The sequence below is a fragment of the Daphnia magna genome, linkage group LG1 (assembly GCF_020631705.1).
Source record: "Daphnia magna isolate NIES linkage group LG1, ASM2063170v1.1, whole genome shotgun sequence".
NCBI classification, from domain to species: Eukaryota; Metazoa; Arthropoda; class Branchiopoda; order Diplostraca; family Daphniidae; genus Daphnia; species Daphnia magna.
The window spans coordinates 12,533,141-12,549,646 of NC_059182.1; the positions used below are offsets into that span (position 1 = coordinate 12,533,141).

The following is a 16,506-nucleotide window of genomic DNA, read 5'->3' on the forward strand; positions in this document are numbered from 1 at the left end:
TCTACAAAAGCTTTTGAGAAAGGGGGAGGGTTCAATCCTTCCTGACTACCATCTACTGGCACTTTTTTTGTGGGCGTATTTTATTTTTTTTGGGGTGTTCGAGCATAAATTCTCGAGTCTTTTCTCCAACGGCTATATGCAACTGCCACTGTCTCAGAAACTGAGGAATTTCCGACAGAAGTAAATTTAGGGACCCGTGCGTTGCGTCTCAAATGGATTAACATTGGAAAGATAAGTACAAGAAAACTAACAAAAAAGCTGATCAAGCAAATAAAAATAATTTTTTTTAAAACATGACATTATTCCAATTCTAAAATAAAAGAAAGGGGAAACCCCCGTTGGAAACACCTTCTTTATAAAAATAGGTCAACGTTCCGAATTGGAATAATTTCATGATCTACTTATCAGCCATGTAACCTTATTACATAATAATATGCTTTTAATCGGGTAGACCAAGTACATTGACTAGTAATTCCTTATTTGTTCCAAACAATTTTGCAAGGGATGTGACATTTTACAAGTTGTCATGAGTTTTTTTTTTTCTCTGTCGAAGGTTAGCCAAGGTTTGCCTGACGAAAGGGCGTGTTAACAACTTAACAAGGAAATGCACCGTTAAACTTGCACAACAAGTTTAAAATGCCAGAAACAAAATTCAAAACCAATAGAAGATAAAAATGCAATCGTTCAAACAACAAACGTCTGGGACATCAAACGTTTTACTCTCTTCGTCAAAGAATGTTGTACCATACAAAATTTTAATCATTCTACTAAGTACTGAATTGGAAAATTGCACTTTCAGTAAATTGTTTACATTTGTAACTCTTCTGGCAACTGTTATTAACCGATGGACTAGTTTAGCAAGGGTGGTTTCATAAAGGGTGGCTTATACCATGTTACATTCATTATTCCGAGTCTTTCTCCAAAGCGTACAATGTAGTGACAATGACACTCATTGTAGCTAAAATAGGAATTGCTGTTTGGTCTGTTAAAACAACAACGGACGACTGGACTGAATGGATTACGAGCTAAATGTTGTCTGACTGGATTTGCAGTACCAAGGTCTTTTTGCGTATACAAACTCCTCCTTCAAGTTTCTGTTAAAATCAAGATTGCTATTTACATGCATTTCAGTTTGGACCATTTGGACGACACGTTAGAAGCAGGTAGTTTTCGTCCGTCTCTCATTCGAGCTGCGTATCGCAAAAACGTCTCGGTCTAAAAAAAAAATAATAATTCAACGGTGGATTGTGTCTATAGATTGGAATCGATAAAGGGAGACAGCGGCATACGTTCGGTAAGTAAACATTTTTTTCTTTGTTCTTTTTTAAATAAATACATTGGTCTAAGGACCAATAGGCCAACAAGTAAACTCTGCTGCTTGCCCAGTGATTGAATTGGACAATGTTAATGTATATCGCTAATTAACGAAAGTAAAAATGATGTGCCCAGGATCTCGAATTGTAAATATTTCAAGCCAAAGTGGCACATACTTGGCCAAAGGAGGGGGAACTATGACGGGGGGAATCTAGACGATTAGATTTTGTGCCTTGATAACTCTAGTGAACAATTCAGAACCGGTTTACAAAGAATTGTGAATTATTTAACGGGGAAAATGGTGGCAGGTGTTCTTCGGAAATGTTACAGCAAGGCACCAACAAAAAATGTGATTGAAGAATGCAATTTTTTAACAGGCAAATTCGTAATCCACCTTCTTAGCTAGCGGGAAAAAAAAGTCGTACTTAAATATTGTTAATAGTAATTTGGATTTTAGATTGAGGAAGTGAATTGTGTACCAATCGTCACACACTTCTTTCTGCAGCTTGATGAAAACTTTAGTGTAAGCTATACGTTTTATGCTACTCTAACTGCTTGGCGAATAACCTAATTCTGACCGTCGGAGAATTCTGTACACGGCACGAGTGCAAAATAAAAAACAACAAAACAAACAACAACCCATAGGCTATTCACGTAAAAGGCTCAAAACAAGCGATGCGTAGGGGAAGGTGTTTTTGTAATGTCCAGTCCTTTTTTATTTTCACCTTTCCGCAGTTCTCTGCGTGACTGAACGTTAACCGGCTGTGATTCAGTGAATCGTACTGAAAGTGTTCATTTGCTTCCTGTATGATTTCTTTTCTTTATTTTGAATACCGGAAGGTTATTATGTGAAAAAGTTGGGAAACGTTTATTATCAAGAAGGAAAAAAAAAAAAGATTGGGAAAGAGGAAAGTTTAATTAGCTGCCATAATGAGCTAAACATCCAACGGCTCGAAAAAACTTAGAAACTTAAAAAGGAAGAAATCGAAAGTATTTATTTTAATCTCAAAGTTAGATCGAATAAACAAAATCGAAAGTTGTAAAACGCGTCCACCGTTTCATTACTGCGTCTGTCACATTGCCTTTGCATTATGGTAATGTAGATTGAATTCCACACTCCTTTTTTTTTGTAGGTCATCGTGGGTCAGATATACTGTACGTCTGGTAGAAAGCTTTCTTCGTTAAAAATTGTTTAACATTTCAATTGTCACAAAACTCTACAGGTATTGTGCCCTTTGCTGTCATTAACGCGAGAGTCGCAAGGACGTATTTAAACTAAAAATAACTCTGTCACATTTGTCTTGTTACTTACCAACAGATTTTAGAGTGAAGAACGAGGACTAGCAGCCGTAACAATGTCAAAACTGTTTCTGCTTTTCCTATTGGGTGCCACGTTAGCAGCGCCTGGTGAAACGGCAGTGAATCAATCAGATGATCACGCTAACTATAATACGAGGCAGAGGTTTGTGGTGCCGATGTTAAAAGATAAAGCTGGCAACATCAATTTATCAGCTGAAATAAAAAATCATCCGACGACTCACGCCGAACGGAGTCACGGTGAAGGGGAAAAACATCATGGAATTCACGTGGCCGATTGTCGCTGGGACGAAATTGGAATCTACATCACGTTCACCACTTTCATCATTGTGGCCGGTTTGGCCAAAGTGGGTAATTGAATCATTCATTTTTCTGTACGACACATTATTCATCATGGCTGGATAAAAGAAAAGATTAATGTTTGGATTGGTAAAAGAATATTTCTGTTTTCAACTGACGCTATTGAATTGCCAAGATTCAGTAAATCAAATGATTTAAATTGAAGCCAGTGGAACTTTTAGTCAAAAACATTTCATATTATTGCTCATAAGATACCATAATACTTTATACATTCAGAACCTATGTATACTGTCAACAATAGCCCTTCTATATGTTACAACATTTGTTATTCTTACAACATTCATTTTATTTTGCCCGCAGCTTTCCATCACGCACACTTCATCTCGTCTAGAATACCCGAGTCATGGTGAGTATCCGAACTTGTTTTGGTAATTCAATTTTTAAGGTTATTTATTTGGCACAAAAGAGTGAATGATGTCTGGGTGTAGTCACTTCTCACAAGGTACGTAAGGTATTTTTAAAAAAAGAGGCAGATGTCGACCGCAGGGCCAGTGGGTTGCGCTCTTCCAAAACTGTAAAATATAGGGCAGACAATCATTTGTGTTACTTGTCGTCCTTAGCTTGTCCTTATTTCAATTTCCGTTACCTTGGTACGATAACTGTAATATTTAATCCGATGAGATAATATCCCATCCGCTGATGGTGGCATCCTTGAAATTTACTTTCACTTTAGTCCCAAAGTCGAGAACACAGCAAACAAAATGAAGATCGTTTCCGAAAAGTTGCATTTCATGTCATGAGCATCCCACAATAAAGTTATTCTTGAGGACATGAGATTAGCATGGAAGCCGGTGTATGAAGCCGGGATAATGTATCTCGGAAAGCTGGAACTACAAGTGAAAAACAGTAGACAAACATTATTAGATCTTTATCATTCTGATAAAAAAATTAAGAGAAGTGCATGAAATCCAAAAGAACTCGATGATCATCGTCAGATGTAGTAGTACTAGAAATTTGTTGCGCAGTACGACGGCAAGATAAATTCTATGCACATAATTTGAATATATTATAGGCCCTCCAATTTTAAAGGGTACTTTTTTGTTTACTGCCTTCGTGCGCGCTCGTGTTGTTTGTGTCTGTTGTCGTGCATCTTCCTTGTTTCTTTTTTAAGATCACAACTGTGCGTGAAGTCTAATATATGTTTTCACTTGCATGTAACGCGGGATCCCATACACCCTCGACAAATAGCTTACTGATTCTGCTCGGGACAGCTGTCGGCGGAATTCTTTAGTACGTTACATCCTTCCTCTTCTTTTTTCCCTTATGTTACAGTCGTTATTGTTTCTCAGTCAGCTTTCTGACGAGTTGAATTATGGCGCCATTAAATGTTCTTTTTTTTATTATTATTGTTCATTTCAATGTTGCTGATCCTGTTTCTACCCGCACCTTTGTTTGTGTGCGGAATCGTGGAAAACATCAAACCTTTACATGGATTTACTTACGAATTATTGAATCCAAGTAGTGTGGCCGGATTTCAAGGCTCAGGTCAACAGGCCAGTTTGACCAATGAGGAAAGTTTCATGTTCCCAACGTTCACACCGAAACTTTTCTTTTTTATTCTACTGCCTCCGTAAGTAATGCTCGAAATTGCTTAAATATTTAATTGGAAAACCTTATTCATTATACTATTGTTCACACGTTATTCCAAGTATAGATATTTAATTTGTTGTGCAATTAATTTGGGTAATGGGAAGCTTTTCTACTTTCAGGAACTATTTCGATTGTTCCTTATATTAAACCATAAAGAGCAAGAAGGGGTTTCGTTGGCAAAAAGTATTATCTAGTATATTGTGCACTCTTTATTTTGCGTTCTCAGAATTAGCATCTGGACGTATATTCTGAGATTTCTGACTCGTTTAATTAACTTATTATTTTTGGTAATGGCACCCATCTTGCCGTGCTATTTAGCATCATTTTGGAAGCATCTTATTCGCTGTACGATCGAGCGTTTGCCGATAATACTGGAACCGTCCTTTTCTACGCTGTCATTGTGCGTTTGTATTCCTTTTTATTTGCATCACGAACTAGACAAACAAAAGATTTAGTCAATTTTTATTAGTGAATCGTTCGTGTTTGTGTGAACTACGTTTACCGTTATCATATTTGCCATATTACAATGTATTTTTGACGTGTTCATTTGTTTTCTAAAAGACTTTACGTTCGATTATTTCATGCTCATTCTTTCATCTACCTTTTGGATCTCATTCGGTTGAACGACGGAACGACAGGGCACCATCTTCAACACGTTCGTCATAGGTGAGTTTATTCCTTTCCAGCACCTTTGATTTAGAATTTTGTTTCCATGTTGAGTGGTCTTAATTAACTATTCGATTCAATAACATATTCACCATGTTTTTGTTAATTCACCTTTGCTGGTGAATCAAAGGAAACAAGTGAATTTTATGAGCGTTACTTGAGTCTGATATCGCATTGTGCTTTAATCGTGCTAATAGTTCAATATCAAAGACTTTTCATTTTTAACAACTCGCTATGCCTTTCGTTTAGGTTATTTTCATCTTATTAAAAGTCAAGTTTATTCTCTGCATTTCATACATTCTACTTTTAAATCAACGTTTTTTAGGACTGTCTTTAATCGGTTTGGTGACAGTCGGGTGGATCGGTGCTGTCCACATCTCCGAGGGAATTAACACGACATCGTTGGCTGACCCGCTATATACGTTACAGCCCACCGACTGCTTAGTGTTTTCTGCGCTCATCTCCGCTGTTGATCCTGTGGCAGTTCTTGCCATTTTTCAAGAAATCGGAATCAACAAAGACCTTTACTTCCTTGTCTTTGGAGAGTCTCTTCTTAATGGTCAGCACAAAGTTCTCCTGATTTGCTTACATCGTAATGTGACTGTAGATAACAGATTTCTTGGCACACCAACCTCAATAACAAAGTAAAAAAAAAATAGGGTAAATAGCTAGTCGGAAAATTCTTTTACGTCCAATTCAATGTTCATGCGAATCCAACGATACCAAGAAAGATGTCACAGTTTGTGATGCTAAATTGCTTGTTGTAGTAAACATATTTGCGTTAACGAAATTTTTTATTAAATCCGAGTCATTTAATAAAAAAAAGCGTACACTGTTCTTGTAAATTGCAGACGCTGTGACAGTCGTCCTCTATTCGATGATGGTGGCTTTCGCCCAAATGGAAGGCCACGTCGGTGGAGAACAATATGTTCTTGGTTTTGTCTCATTTTTCACCATAAGTCTCGGTGGCTTCGGAATAGGAATCGTCTGTGGATTGTTGACAGCACTTATTACTCGCACCACGTCCGAAGTTCGCGGTACCCTAATTTATACTTACGACTCAATGTTGATCGTTTTCGTGAAGAATTTTCCATCCCCATTTGTTATTCAATCTTTTAAATTTCTTGTCATTTGGATAGTTGTTGAACCACTAGCTGTACTTGGAATGGCCTATTTCGCCTACATGTGCGCAGAACTTTTTCATTTTTCTGGCATCATCAGGTAAAAATAATTTGCAGAACATCTGCCGTTCTAAAATTAATTGAATTTTGTTTTACCTACCCACGTTTAGTTGTATCGGCTGTGGCCTTGTTCAAGCCCATTATGCCTTTCCCAACATCTCGCGCAAGTCTCACACGACCGTAAAATACTTCATCAAAATGCTCAGTTCAACAAGCGACTGTATTATTTTCCTGTTTTTGGGTATGGTGCTCGTCAACGATGTCCATGAATGGCACACTGGTTTCGTTCTCTGGACCCTTTTTTTGTGCCTCGTTGTCCGATTCCTTGGTAGGAACTGAGTCTGTTCTTCGTTGGGTGGCCTGAGTTTGCCAACTGTTTGTTTTACTTTTTATTTATTTGGCAAGGTGTTTTTTTGCTCACTTCCATTGCCAATCGATTCCGGCTTAAACCAGTCAACTTGCGGGAGCAATTTATAATGGCTTATGGAGGATTGCGAGGTGCTGTCAGTTTTTCACTAGTAGAGATGCTTTTGCCGAGTGTCATTTTGCCACGTCAAATGTTCGTTACAACCACATTGGTTGTTGTTCTATTCACCGTCTTCATACAGGTAAACATAAGCCATTCATTTAATCATTTCATTAGAAACAAAATCAAACGTCTCTCGTTTGCTTTTGTATAATCAGGGCGGGACCATCAAACTGTTTGTCCATCTCTTAGACATCAAGAAAGACAGTCAATCCGTTAAATATCTTATTAACGAAATGAACGAGACGGTTCGTAATTGCATTGAACCATTAAAACTGCTTTATCTAATCATTCTGTATCAATTCATCAGTTGTTTGACCACTTGTCTGCCGGATTCGAGGGGATCTGTGGTCAACGGGGTAATAACTTCCTCAGGGTAAAAAAATATTAGAGGTAGTAGTATTTTTTAGATTTGACATTTTCGTTATAACGACTTTGCGACAGGGGAAAATCGAACATATCGACGAGGGTTACCTGAGACCAATCTTCACGCGGCGCTCGGAAAAGGATCCTCTACAACTTTTGTTCGAGAAACTGACTCTATCGTATGCTAAAAGTTGTGAATCTTTTGAACTTGGTGCACGATTATTGCTTTATTAATAGGGAGCACGAGGCGAACATGTACAACATAGGTGGTAAAACAAGTGATTTTGCCACCCCTGAGCTTGCCGAGATAAACGATTCGCTCATGATTTCTGAACTTATGAAAGAATCAACAGCGTCTCTATCTTCTGCGGGTAGCGTCAGAATGTCGCCCTTACTTCAACGAGCATCACCATACCTGGGCCACGTGAAACAGCAAGAGAGAACATCCTTGAAAAGATTGGTCGATGCCGTTGGTGTGTTGCGACAGAAGAGTGCCCCGCCTGAGAACCTGCAACCTCCACACGTTCCCAAATCCACCTCACGGCGTTCCATATCCCTGGATCCGGAGATAACGGCGCATGTATTCCGTAAAGCTCTCCGGACCAACAGCAGCAATCAATCACGACGGGTATGAAGAATTTCTTTATATTATTATCGAGAAATTAACCAATAACTGTGTGTCTTTCAGTTTTTCGAGAGGCGTAATCTCATCAAAGATGATGATTTGCCGGATCCATCCAAATGGATGGCTGTTCGGCGAAGGCTATCGAAACCTTCCGACTCTTTGCTGCCTGGTGATCGTTTTGCACAGACTGTTCTATCTGTCATGAATTCTCAGTTGCCAAAACCAAAAGGACGTTTTGCCCAAACTGTTGGTTCCGTAATGAACTCTCAACAATCCAAACCGGGAACATCAATTTCGCCATTAGCCACATTTAATGTATCATCGTCGAATTTCGATAATGGAACCAATGGTCAACAGCAACTGGACACATGTTTTACTGAAAATGAATGTTCGTCCACATTGGAGTCAAATAAACAATCTGGATTAGGGAACCCCACGGGCCTTACAGCCCCCCTGGAAGTTATGGTTGAGCGTGGTAGAGAGCGCAGTGGGTCCAGCACTCACGCCCAAGACTCAGAAAATGAAGAACCAGGTGCTCCTCTAATCACGGCCAAAGCTTCTGTCAAGGGAGACACTGAAATATAATATTTTATATATTGCTTTCCCAGTGAACGTTGTGCAGGGTTATTGAAAAGTGACGTTTTAAAACTAAAAACATAATAAATATATGAAATTTTCCCGTTAAGATTACGGTAGAAAGGATATTCAACTGACGGCTTTATGCCACGTGAGTCAGCACTGACGGTGGCTTTAAAAGATTTTGGTTATTGGTTTGTCACATTTTGTTATTATTTATGTCTCTGTACATTAGAAAAAAGTTTTAGAATGCTACATGTACTGCTTTCGTGAAACTTTTAAAGCCTACTGTCATCTAATCGTATGAAATTATTTTATATTATCCAATATGGTTGAGAAATACAGCGATATAAAACTTTTTAAAAAATCAAAACGGTAAAGGATGAAAATGCTCTGTTATTTGAAAAAATTATCACGACTTTTACCAATGTTAGTTACAATAGAGAACGCTAGATGTCTTGAACTATACCAACTTGTTTTCCAAAGGAAGCAAAAGCAGAATGCTTAGAATGCATAGGAAGTAATTCTGGTTTGGGCCGTGTAAATGTAGGAAAGCTCTGTCAACTATTGGTCATCGACCAAATGTCAAATGTCAACAAATAGCTGTGCTACATATTGGCTAAAATAGTAACTTTGTATTTCCGCAAATTTATTGTCGTAGTCAAGGCTTGTTTCTTGGACGTGAAGATATTAGTCAGGAAATTGTAAGGGCATGGAGGATATTCCATTGCGAGTTTCCATGGAAGATAGAACTTTTGATCATGATGAGAGTGATTATCTTTTAAGCGCTACAGAAGAAGCGAACGTAGCATTTAGAAGAGGTCGCAGACGAAAAAGAAACACTGGAATGGAAAGGTGAAAATAGTTACCCCATAAAACTCTTCCCTTTTAAAATAGGTAGCCTGATACAGTGTTTGTGGATGGTTATCTGGCCCAGAGTGCAACTTATCAAACTAAAGTGATATCATTACCATAGCTAGTTTTTGAATTAGCTGTTTAAAAACTTTGATATAACATGTGTTTGTCAATTATTTACTTTCAGTTACTTCAACAAGCTCTATCGTTGCTGCCACAGGGCAAAAGAGCTAAATTCACGAACTGTATGGATTGGTCATCATTCCCAGCAGACTAAGGATGTTGCTGAGTACTATCCACCAAATGGAATTCGTAACCAAAAATATAACTTTTTCACTTTTCTTCCAATGGTACCATCTTTGTTTGTTCAAAGTGCTTTTAGCATTGATCTATGCATAAGGAGTTTAATCATGAATTTCTCTGTAGGTCTTGTTTCAGCAGTTCAAATTCTTTCTAAACCTTTATTTCCTCATAATGGCCATAAGCCAATTCATCCCAGAAATTAGAATAGGATATCTTTACACATATTGGGGACCATTGGTAAACATACTTAGCAGTAAAATCCATTACTTTTGATGAAATGTTATGAAAGTATCACCTTGCTGCTTTAGTGTTTTGTACTGTTGGTAACAACAATTAGAGAAGCCATTGATGATTTTCGCCGAGCTCAACGTGATAAAGAAATCAACTGTCGTCTGTATAAAAAACTCGTGTCGTCAGGTTTCGAACTTATTCCGAGCTCGAAAATTAAAGTTGGCGATCTTATTTTTATTGATAAAGGTACGTGTAAAACTGTACACTAGATGTACTATGCTATCGCTAAAAATTTCACAGCCAAACTAACTTTCACAAATGGTTCAAACCCTATTAGATGAAAGAGTTCCTGCTGACATGGTTCTCTTAAGAACTACGGAAAAGTCTGGATCATGTTTCATTCGAACGGATCAATTGGATGGCGAAACAGATTGGAAATTGCGATTGGCCGTGACAGACACACAGAAGTTGGCGTTTGATACTGATTTATTCCAGCTAAACGCTTCCGTTTTCGCTGAAAAGCCTCAAAGAGATATTCACACTTTTATTGGAACTTTCAAAAGGGTATGTTTGAACGTTCAGAGTATAGTAACTGTACTTGATGGGCTTGTTTTTTTTTTTTGTTTTTTTTTTGTTTTTTGTTTTTGGGTCGGGGTGTTTCTTTTGAAATGCAATCAGAATGATGACCCACCCGTAGAAGATTCCTTGAACATTGAAAACACTTTATGGGCCAACACTGTTGTGGCGTCAGGGACAGCCTTAGGACTAGTTGTATATACAGGAAAGGAAACGAGAAGTTCCATGAACAATTCACAGCCCAGGAGTAAGGTTGGATTGTTAGATCTTGAAGTAAACCAGTTAACTAAGGTATACTGTAACTAGTTACTATTATTGTTAATATTGAGAGTTAAAGTACAGTCTAATACTTTCCTTTTTTTTTTTAAGATTTTGTTTCTTGCCGTTGTCGGACTTGCACTGCTCATGATGTGCTTGAAAGGATTCCAAGGCCCCTGGTATCGATACCTCTTCCGTTTCGTTTTACTTTTTTCTTACATTATTCCGATTAGGTAATAGAACAGTTTTATTTTCTGACATTCTGATTCTAACCATTGAGTGTCCCATAGCTTACGCGTAAATTTAGATATGGGCAAAGCGTTCTATTCATGGTCAATCATGAAGGACAAAGAAATTCCTGGAACCGTTGTACGCTCAACGACCATACCGGAGGAATTGGGACGAATTTCGTATCTTCTTTCAGACAAAACTGGAACTTTAACAGAAAATGAGATGGTATTTAGGAAATTACATTTGGGGACGACCGCGTATGGCACCGAAACGTTTGATGAAATTCGCACTCTTCTAGGCCAGGTAAAGTCGAAAAATCAGCAATATTTTTTTAATGAAGACAATTCAGTTTGATTAATTATTCGTGTTTAATTAGGCATTTAGCCATACCAGTAGTTCTACAACTATAACACCTGGGCAACCAAGCAGTGGGAAAATGCGCAGGACAGCGATAACGCGAATTGTTGAAGCGGCGAAAGCTATTGGGCTCTGTCACAATGTTACACCTATTGTTGACGGAAATCAATTCGTACGTGTTACTAGATTTAGTTTGTATCATGTTTCGTTGTTCAATTATTCATTCTGGCTGCAGATTGACAGTAAAATCAACTATCAAGCCTCTAGCCCGGACGAAATAGCACTCGTATCGTGGACAGAAAGTGTGGGCCTTACGCTCATGGAACGCAACACGACGACCATGACTCTGAGAAACCCACATGGTACACTGATGAACTTTACTGTATTGCAGGTAAGCTAAGTGATTTTATTATATTGGTTATTTGTCTAACCTTTCACTGTTTGCTTAGATATTCCCCTTCACGTCTGAAACTAAACGCATGGGCATCATCGTCAGAGACGAACAATCTGGCGAAATAATTTTTTACATGAAAGGTGCCGATACAGTAATGAACCGCATTGTATTGTACAATGACTGGCTCGAAGAGGAGTGCGGAAATATGGCAAGGGAAGGATTGAGAACTTTGGTTGTGGCTAAACGTCCATTGACAGACGAACAGTATTCAGAGTTTGATACTCGGTATCAGGCAGCTAAACTAGCATTGACGGATCGGGCTGCCCGCGTTGCAGCCGTTGTTGAAAGTCTAGAACGTGATATGGAATTGTTAGCCGTAACTGGGGTCGAAGATCGTTTACAAGTAATCTTTTTATGGCTTCCAATAATAGTATAACCAATAATAATACAACAGTTACTTATCCCTTTTTTTTTTTAGCAAAATGTGAAGCCATCGCTTGAGCTTTTGCGAAATGCAGGAATTCGAATCTGGATGCTGACTGGTGACAAATTAGAGACTGCCATTTGCATTGCGCAGAGTTCGCGCCTTGTCCCTCGTTCCCAAAGTATTCATGTCTTTGGTAACGTAACGTCGCGTACAGACACTCATCAAGAACTGAATGCCTACCGTCGTAAAACCGATTCCGCCCTCATTATTCGAGGTGAATCGCTAGAGTTTTGTTTACAAGTGAGTTACGTCAGTTAAGCACACACGGGTATGCATTCTCAAAATAATGGTTTTTGACACAGTTTTACGAGCACGAATTCATGGAACTGGCTTGTGCTGCTCCAGCTGTTGTCTGTTGCCGTTGCACTCCGACTCAAAAGGCCTCAGTTGTGCGTTTAATTCAGGAACACACGGGGAAGCGCACGGCGGCTGTCGGTGATGGTGGCAACGACGTCTCCATGATTCAAGCGGCTGACACTGGCATTGGAATTGTAGGAAAAGAGGGCAAACAGGTAGGCAAATATCGATAAAACCAATAACATGTTAAATAATTCTCCTAATGCGATTGATATAGGCTTCTTTAGCTGCAGATTTTTCGATTCCACAATTTAGCCATATAGTTCGCCTCTTGTTGGTGCATGGTCGGAGATCGTACAAACGTTCAGCTGCTCTAGCCCAGTTTGTTATCCATCGTGGATTAATCATATCTACAATGCAGGCTGTCTTTTCTTCAGTATTTTATTTCGCGTCCGTATCCCTCTATCAAGGCTTCTTAATGGTTGGTTATGCCACGGTTTACACTATGATTCCTGTTTTTTCGCTTGTTCTGGACAAAGACGTATCCTCGAAAATTGCCATGACTTACCCGGAGTTGTACAAAGAACTAGCCAAAGGAAGATCTTTAACATATAAAACATTCTTCCTATGGGTCTTGATCTCCATTTACCAAGGTAATGACATAATCACAGCTTTGTACCATTTACAAATTGAAAGGTAATCCTTACAAATCTAAACCATAGGCGGTGTCATCATGTACGGAGCTCTGTTATTGTTTGACGATGAGTTCATTCATATTGTTGCCATCAGCTTTTCAGCTTTAATCCTCACTGAGCTCCTCATGGTCACCCTAACAGCAAGAAAATGGCATGTAATCATGATCCTCGGAGAACTTGTGTCACTTGCTCTCTACGTAGCTTCACTTGCATTGTTTCACGAATTCTTCGGTACGTTTATCCCATATAACTTAGGTTTTCGATGACTAATGACAATTCTTAAAACTCCACGTAGATTCACAGTTTATCCAAACAGCCGATTTTGTGTGGAAAGTGTGTGTTATCACCGTGATATCCTGCTTGCCACTGTATATCTTAAAGTGTCTACATAAGAAGTTCTCGCCTCCCAGCTATTCGAAATTAACCTAGTCAGATGCGGTGCCTTTTCTTTTTTCAATCCTGCCTACTACCCTGGTCTTGTTGTCCTCGAACGTTTTTTAAGAGGGGACATTAATATACGCTGGACGAATACAAACCCATGCACCAGTCGCAATCCATTTTAATTTTATTGCGTGTCTAGGTAGGCTATGGCTGTACAAGTATACTGTACTGGCTTCCCTACATTTACACCTAAATGTACACACACCTTAAATGACAGAGCAAAACAGTGAGATTATGATGTTTATCATGGCTCAGTGGTTGAGCATCGGCCAGGTATGCTGTAACGTAAAGGTTCGATTCCTTACATAGTCAAGTCGAAATAAAATGTGAATTTAAAAGAATATTCCAATGTTAATATGGCACTTTCAAACAGTGTATGCTTAAATAAATTAAGTCCACGAAAAGTTAATTATCTAGCAAGCGGTGATTACAAAGTGGCAATTGAACTATGATACACTAATGAGACTGTGTTGCCTCAATCTGTGAATAAAGAATCTGTAAATCCACGTGGTTCAACGAAATTTCACTAAGACACGCAATATGTACAGGGCAATTGCATTGTACAAAATGAAAAACTCAAATCTGAGAAAAAAAAACATTTTTGAAAAATTTGTTTTAAGCATTTTGTATTGATATATAACCTTTAAAGTAAACCAAGGTAGGGATAAACCCTACCTCAATCGAACCGAGCCCCCGGGGAGATTACCCGGGGAGTGGCTAAGAGAAGCCGGAAAAGGATGGAAGGTTTCGGACAAGTTTTTACGTGAGCGATTAACCGTTAATTCGGATTTGTGGGTAGCCTCTTCGCCCTCCAATGATTTCATAGAACTTGAGGACCCCCACGTCCCCTTTCCGGACAGCGCACTCACAACCTTTACTGCTGATCACAGTAGGGGCATGACCCCCTACGGGCTTATCACAAGTCAAGGGGAAACGGGGCCACAGAAAAGAAGGGAGCCCAGATATGCACTTCAATTTATTAAAATTATAAAATTTTATCTTCGGGACAAATCAGCGACCAACGGTTATGTGATGTTTTTATATTATTGGTGAGTGCGTTCAATGTGGTGAGACTTAACCTTCTGTTCTATTTAAATAACCAGATTTTAGAAAACCATATAAAAAACTTCATGCTATGTTACCCATTGTTTGTCACAATGCCAATTGTACACTGATTTCTATTTTGTGAACTTCACTGAGACGAGGAATTCTTCCAAGGATTAATCCATGCCTTTTGCAGAAGGTTAAATAATTTAAAGAAAATAAAGAAAAAGGACAACAGCAAACAACTCACAAATCCCAGTTTTCTCTTCACCTTACTATGTCATAAGTTAGAAGGGCACTTGCACGGAAATGAAAATTGCCACTATGGATTGGAGTGGTGTTGAACTCAATCATTGAAGAGCAAGGACTGGTGAAGAGGTGATACTAGATTTCTCAGTGAATCTAGAAAATTTTTACACCGAACATTATTCAACAAGTGTAGAACACCCAGCATTGATTGATTACCTTTACACAAACACACACACAAATCAGCAACCCGTAAAATTAATAAAAAATACATTACAATACTATTATATTACGATATTAACACACATTTTATTTGTCATTCGTGATCTTTATCAAAGGGCACTCGACGCCATCTAGTTTTTCCTCCTGAAACCCAATGAAAATAGATTTTATTTTAAAAAGTACAATTCTTGCTTTTTCAGTGCTTGAACTTTACTAACCTCAGACAGACAGATGATTCAAATTTTAAATTTAAAAACCTAGAATATCAACTACTAGTTGCAAGACGAGGCGCTAAACATTTGTAACTAAAGCTGTCGTTGCTCGTAGGGTCAGCCTGTACTGTTGATAGCAAGAAAAACACGGAATAAAAGCTGCAACACTCTAATGCATGCAAGAAAAATATTTGAAATTTTTAGAATAATGCAGGTCATTTTTTACTTTTTGCAAATTGTCACGAAAATTTCCCGGAATGAACCGGAAGTAGCCAATATCTCCGGAAATAATTATCCCATAACAAAACGAGTAGGATTTTCGTGATCCTTATCAAATTTGGGGTTGGAATGACGTGTTTTTAGCCAAAAGTCGTATTTGACCAAAATCGTGATTTTTCATGAACCATGCCTTTGCGTGAACCATGCGTTCAGGAAAATTTGCGATTTTTGACGATTTTCGGGTATTTTTAGCTGACCCATGGAGCCGACCCCAAATTTGACGAGGATCACGAAAATGTGAATTTTTTTTTCTGATAGACTTACAAATAAGGAGTTATTTGCAATTTTAAAACCAGAAGTAAAACCGGAAGTTGAAATTCCGGAAATCTAAAAAATGAACTTTGTTCTCCTTTAAATGGTAACAAGATTTTGATAGTTGTAAAAGTAAACTATTGATAATAAAAGCTATGCGGTGTTTTAAAAGTTCTAAAAGTACAGTTCTGACACCTAAATAGACTTGAATCGAAAAATCATACATTTAACACGATTTACTTACTTGGTATTTAGTGAAAACCTGCAACCGAAATATGACAGTACTTGTCAAAACAAAGTTTTGGGTTCTACTAGTATCTGGCTGGATGCAGCTAGACTGCACAAAGCCCTTTCAAATTTCAATGGGTCGTCTGCTGACGAACTGTATTTCCTTCACGCGTATGCGTGAATCTGTTTGAGGTATTTGAACGGACGTTATACTTACGCTAACCCCTCAAAAACAGAAATTAAGAAGTGAAAACTAAGACGAATTTAATAGAAACACAATCAATGACACCCAAGCACATTAAGCAAATTATCTACCAAGAACGCAATTTCCTTCTTCGCCCTCTGTTGAGTGATGGATGCAAATTTGGGTCCCAAAA

General features: G+C 38.4%; 2 protein-coding genes and 1 long non-coding RNA gene across 6 annotated transcripts; 2 read left to right on the forward strand and 1 right to left on the reverse strand.

Annotated features, from left to right (window-relative positions):
* Nucleotides 1-127: 127 nt before the first annotated feature.
* On the forward strand, nt 128-8,901 carry LOC116934536 (sodium/hydrogen exchanger 2). Of its 3 annotated transcripts, XM_045170369.1 has the most exons (20): nt 128-447; nt 554-1,059; nt 1,132-1,294; nt 2,448-2,537; nt 2,633-2,982; nt 3,292-3,337; nt 4,180-4,221; nt 4,454-4,561; nt 4,900-4,981; nt 5,220-5,247; nt 5,573-5,806; nt 6,099-6,284; nt 6,387-6,468; nt 6,539-6,756; nt 6,834-7,036; nt 7,113-7,202; nt 7,265-7,330; nt 7,399-7,499; nt 7,558-7,948; nt 8,009-8,901. In XM_045170369.1, exons 5-20 carry the CDS (start codon nt 2,670-2,672, stop codon nt 8,528-8,530), a joined length of 2,712 nt encoding a protein of 903 aa, XP_045026304.1. In that variant the 5' UTR covers nt 128-447; nt 554-1,059; nt 1,132-1,294; nt 2,448-2,537; nt 2,633-2,669; the 3' UTR covers nt 8,531-8,901. The 3 variants fall into 3 exon arrangements, with proteins under 3 accessions (XP_045026304.1, XP_045026299.1, XP_045026302.1); XM_045170364.1 differs by lacking the exons at nt 128-447; nt 554-1,059; nt 1,132-1,294 and adding an exon at nt 2,102-2,119 and having other exon boundaries at nt 4,451-4,561; XM_045170367.1 differs by lacking the exons at nt 128-447; nt 554-1,059; nt 1,132-1,294 and adding an exon at nt 2,286-2,304 and having other exon boundaries at nt 4,451-4,561.
* On the reverse strand, nt 2,289-2,683 carry LOC123470266. The gene is made up of 2 exons (XR_006643889.1): nt 2,627-2,683; nt 2,289-2,552 (listed from the first exon to the last, which is right to left on the reverse strand). It is a non-coding gene; the product is annotated as an uncharacterized LOC123470266 (long non-coding RNA).
* Nucleotides 8,902-9,019: 118 nt separating the features above from the next.
* LOC116934707 (probable phospholipid-transporting ATPase IIB) lies at nt 9,020-13,754 on the forward strand. 2 transcript variants are annotated; one of them, XM_032942173.2, is made up of 16 exons: nt 9,021-9,376; nt 9,564-9,726; nt 9,803-9,916; nt 9,988-10,156; nt 10,248-10,474; nt 10,589-10,777; nt 10,856-10,977; nt 11,035-11,278; nt 11,352-11,504; nt 11,568-11,723; nt 11,782-12,129; nt 12,205-12,453; nt 12,516-12,725; nt 12,788-13,163; nt 13,233-13,436; nt 13,501-13,754. In XM_032942173.2, the coding sequence occupies exons 1-16, from the start codon at nt 9,234-9,236 to the stop codon at nt 13,632-13,634; spliced, it is 3,201 nt and encodes a 1,066-aa protein (XP_032798064.2). In that variant the 5' UTR covers nt 9,021-9,233; the 3' UTR covers nt 13,635-13,754. The 2 variants fall into 2 exon arrangements, with proteins under 2 accessions (XP_032798063.2, XP_032798064.2); XM_032942172.2 differs by having other exon boundaries at nt 9,020-9,376; nt 11,352-11,723.
* The last annotated feature ends 2,752 nt before the right edge of the window (nt 13,755-16,506 follow it).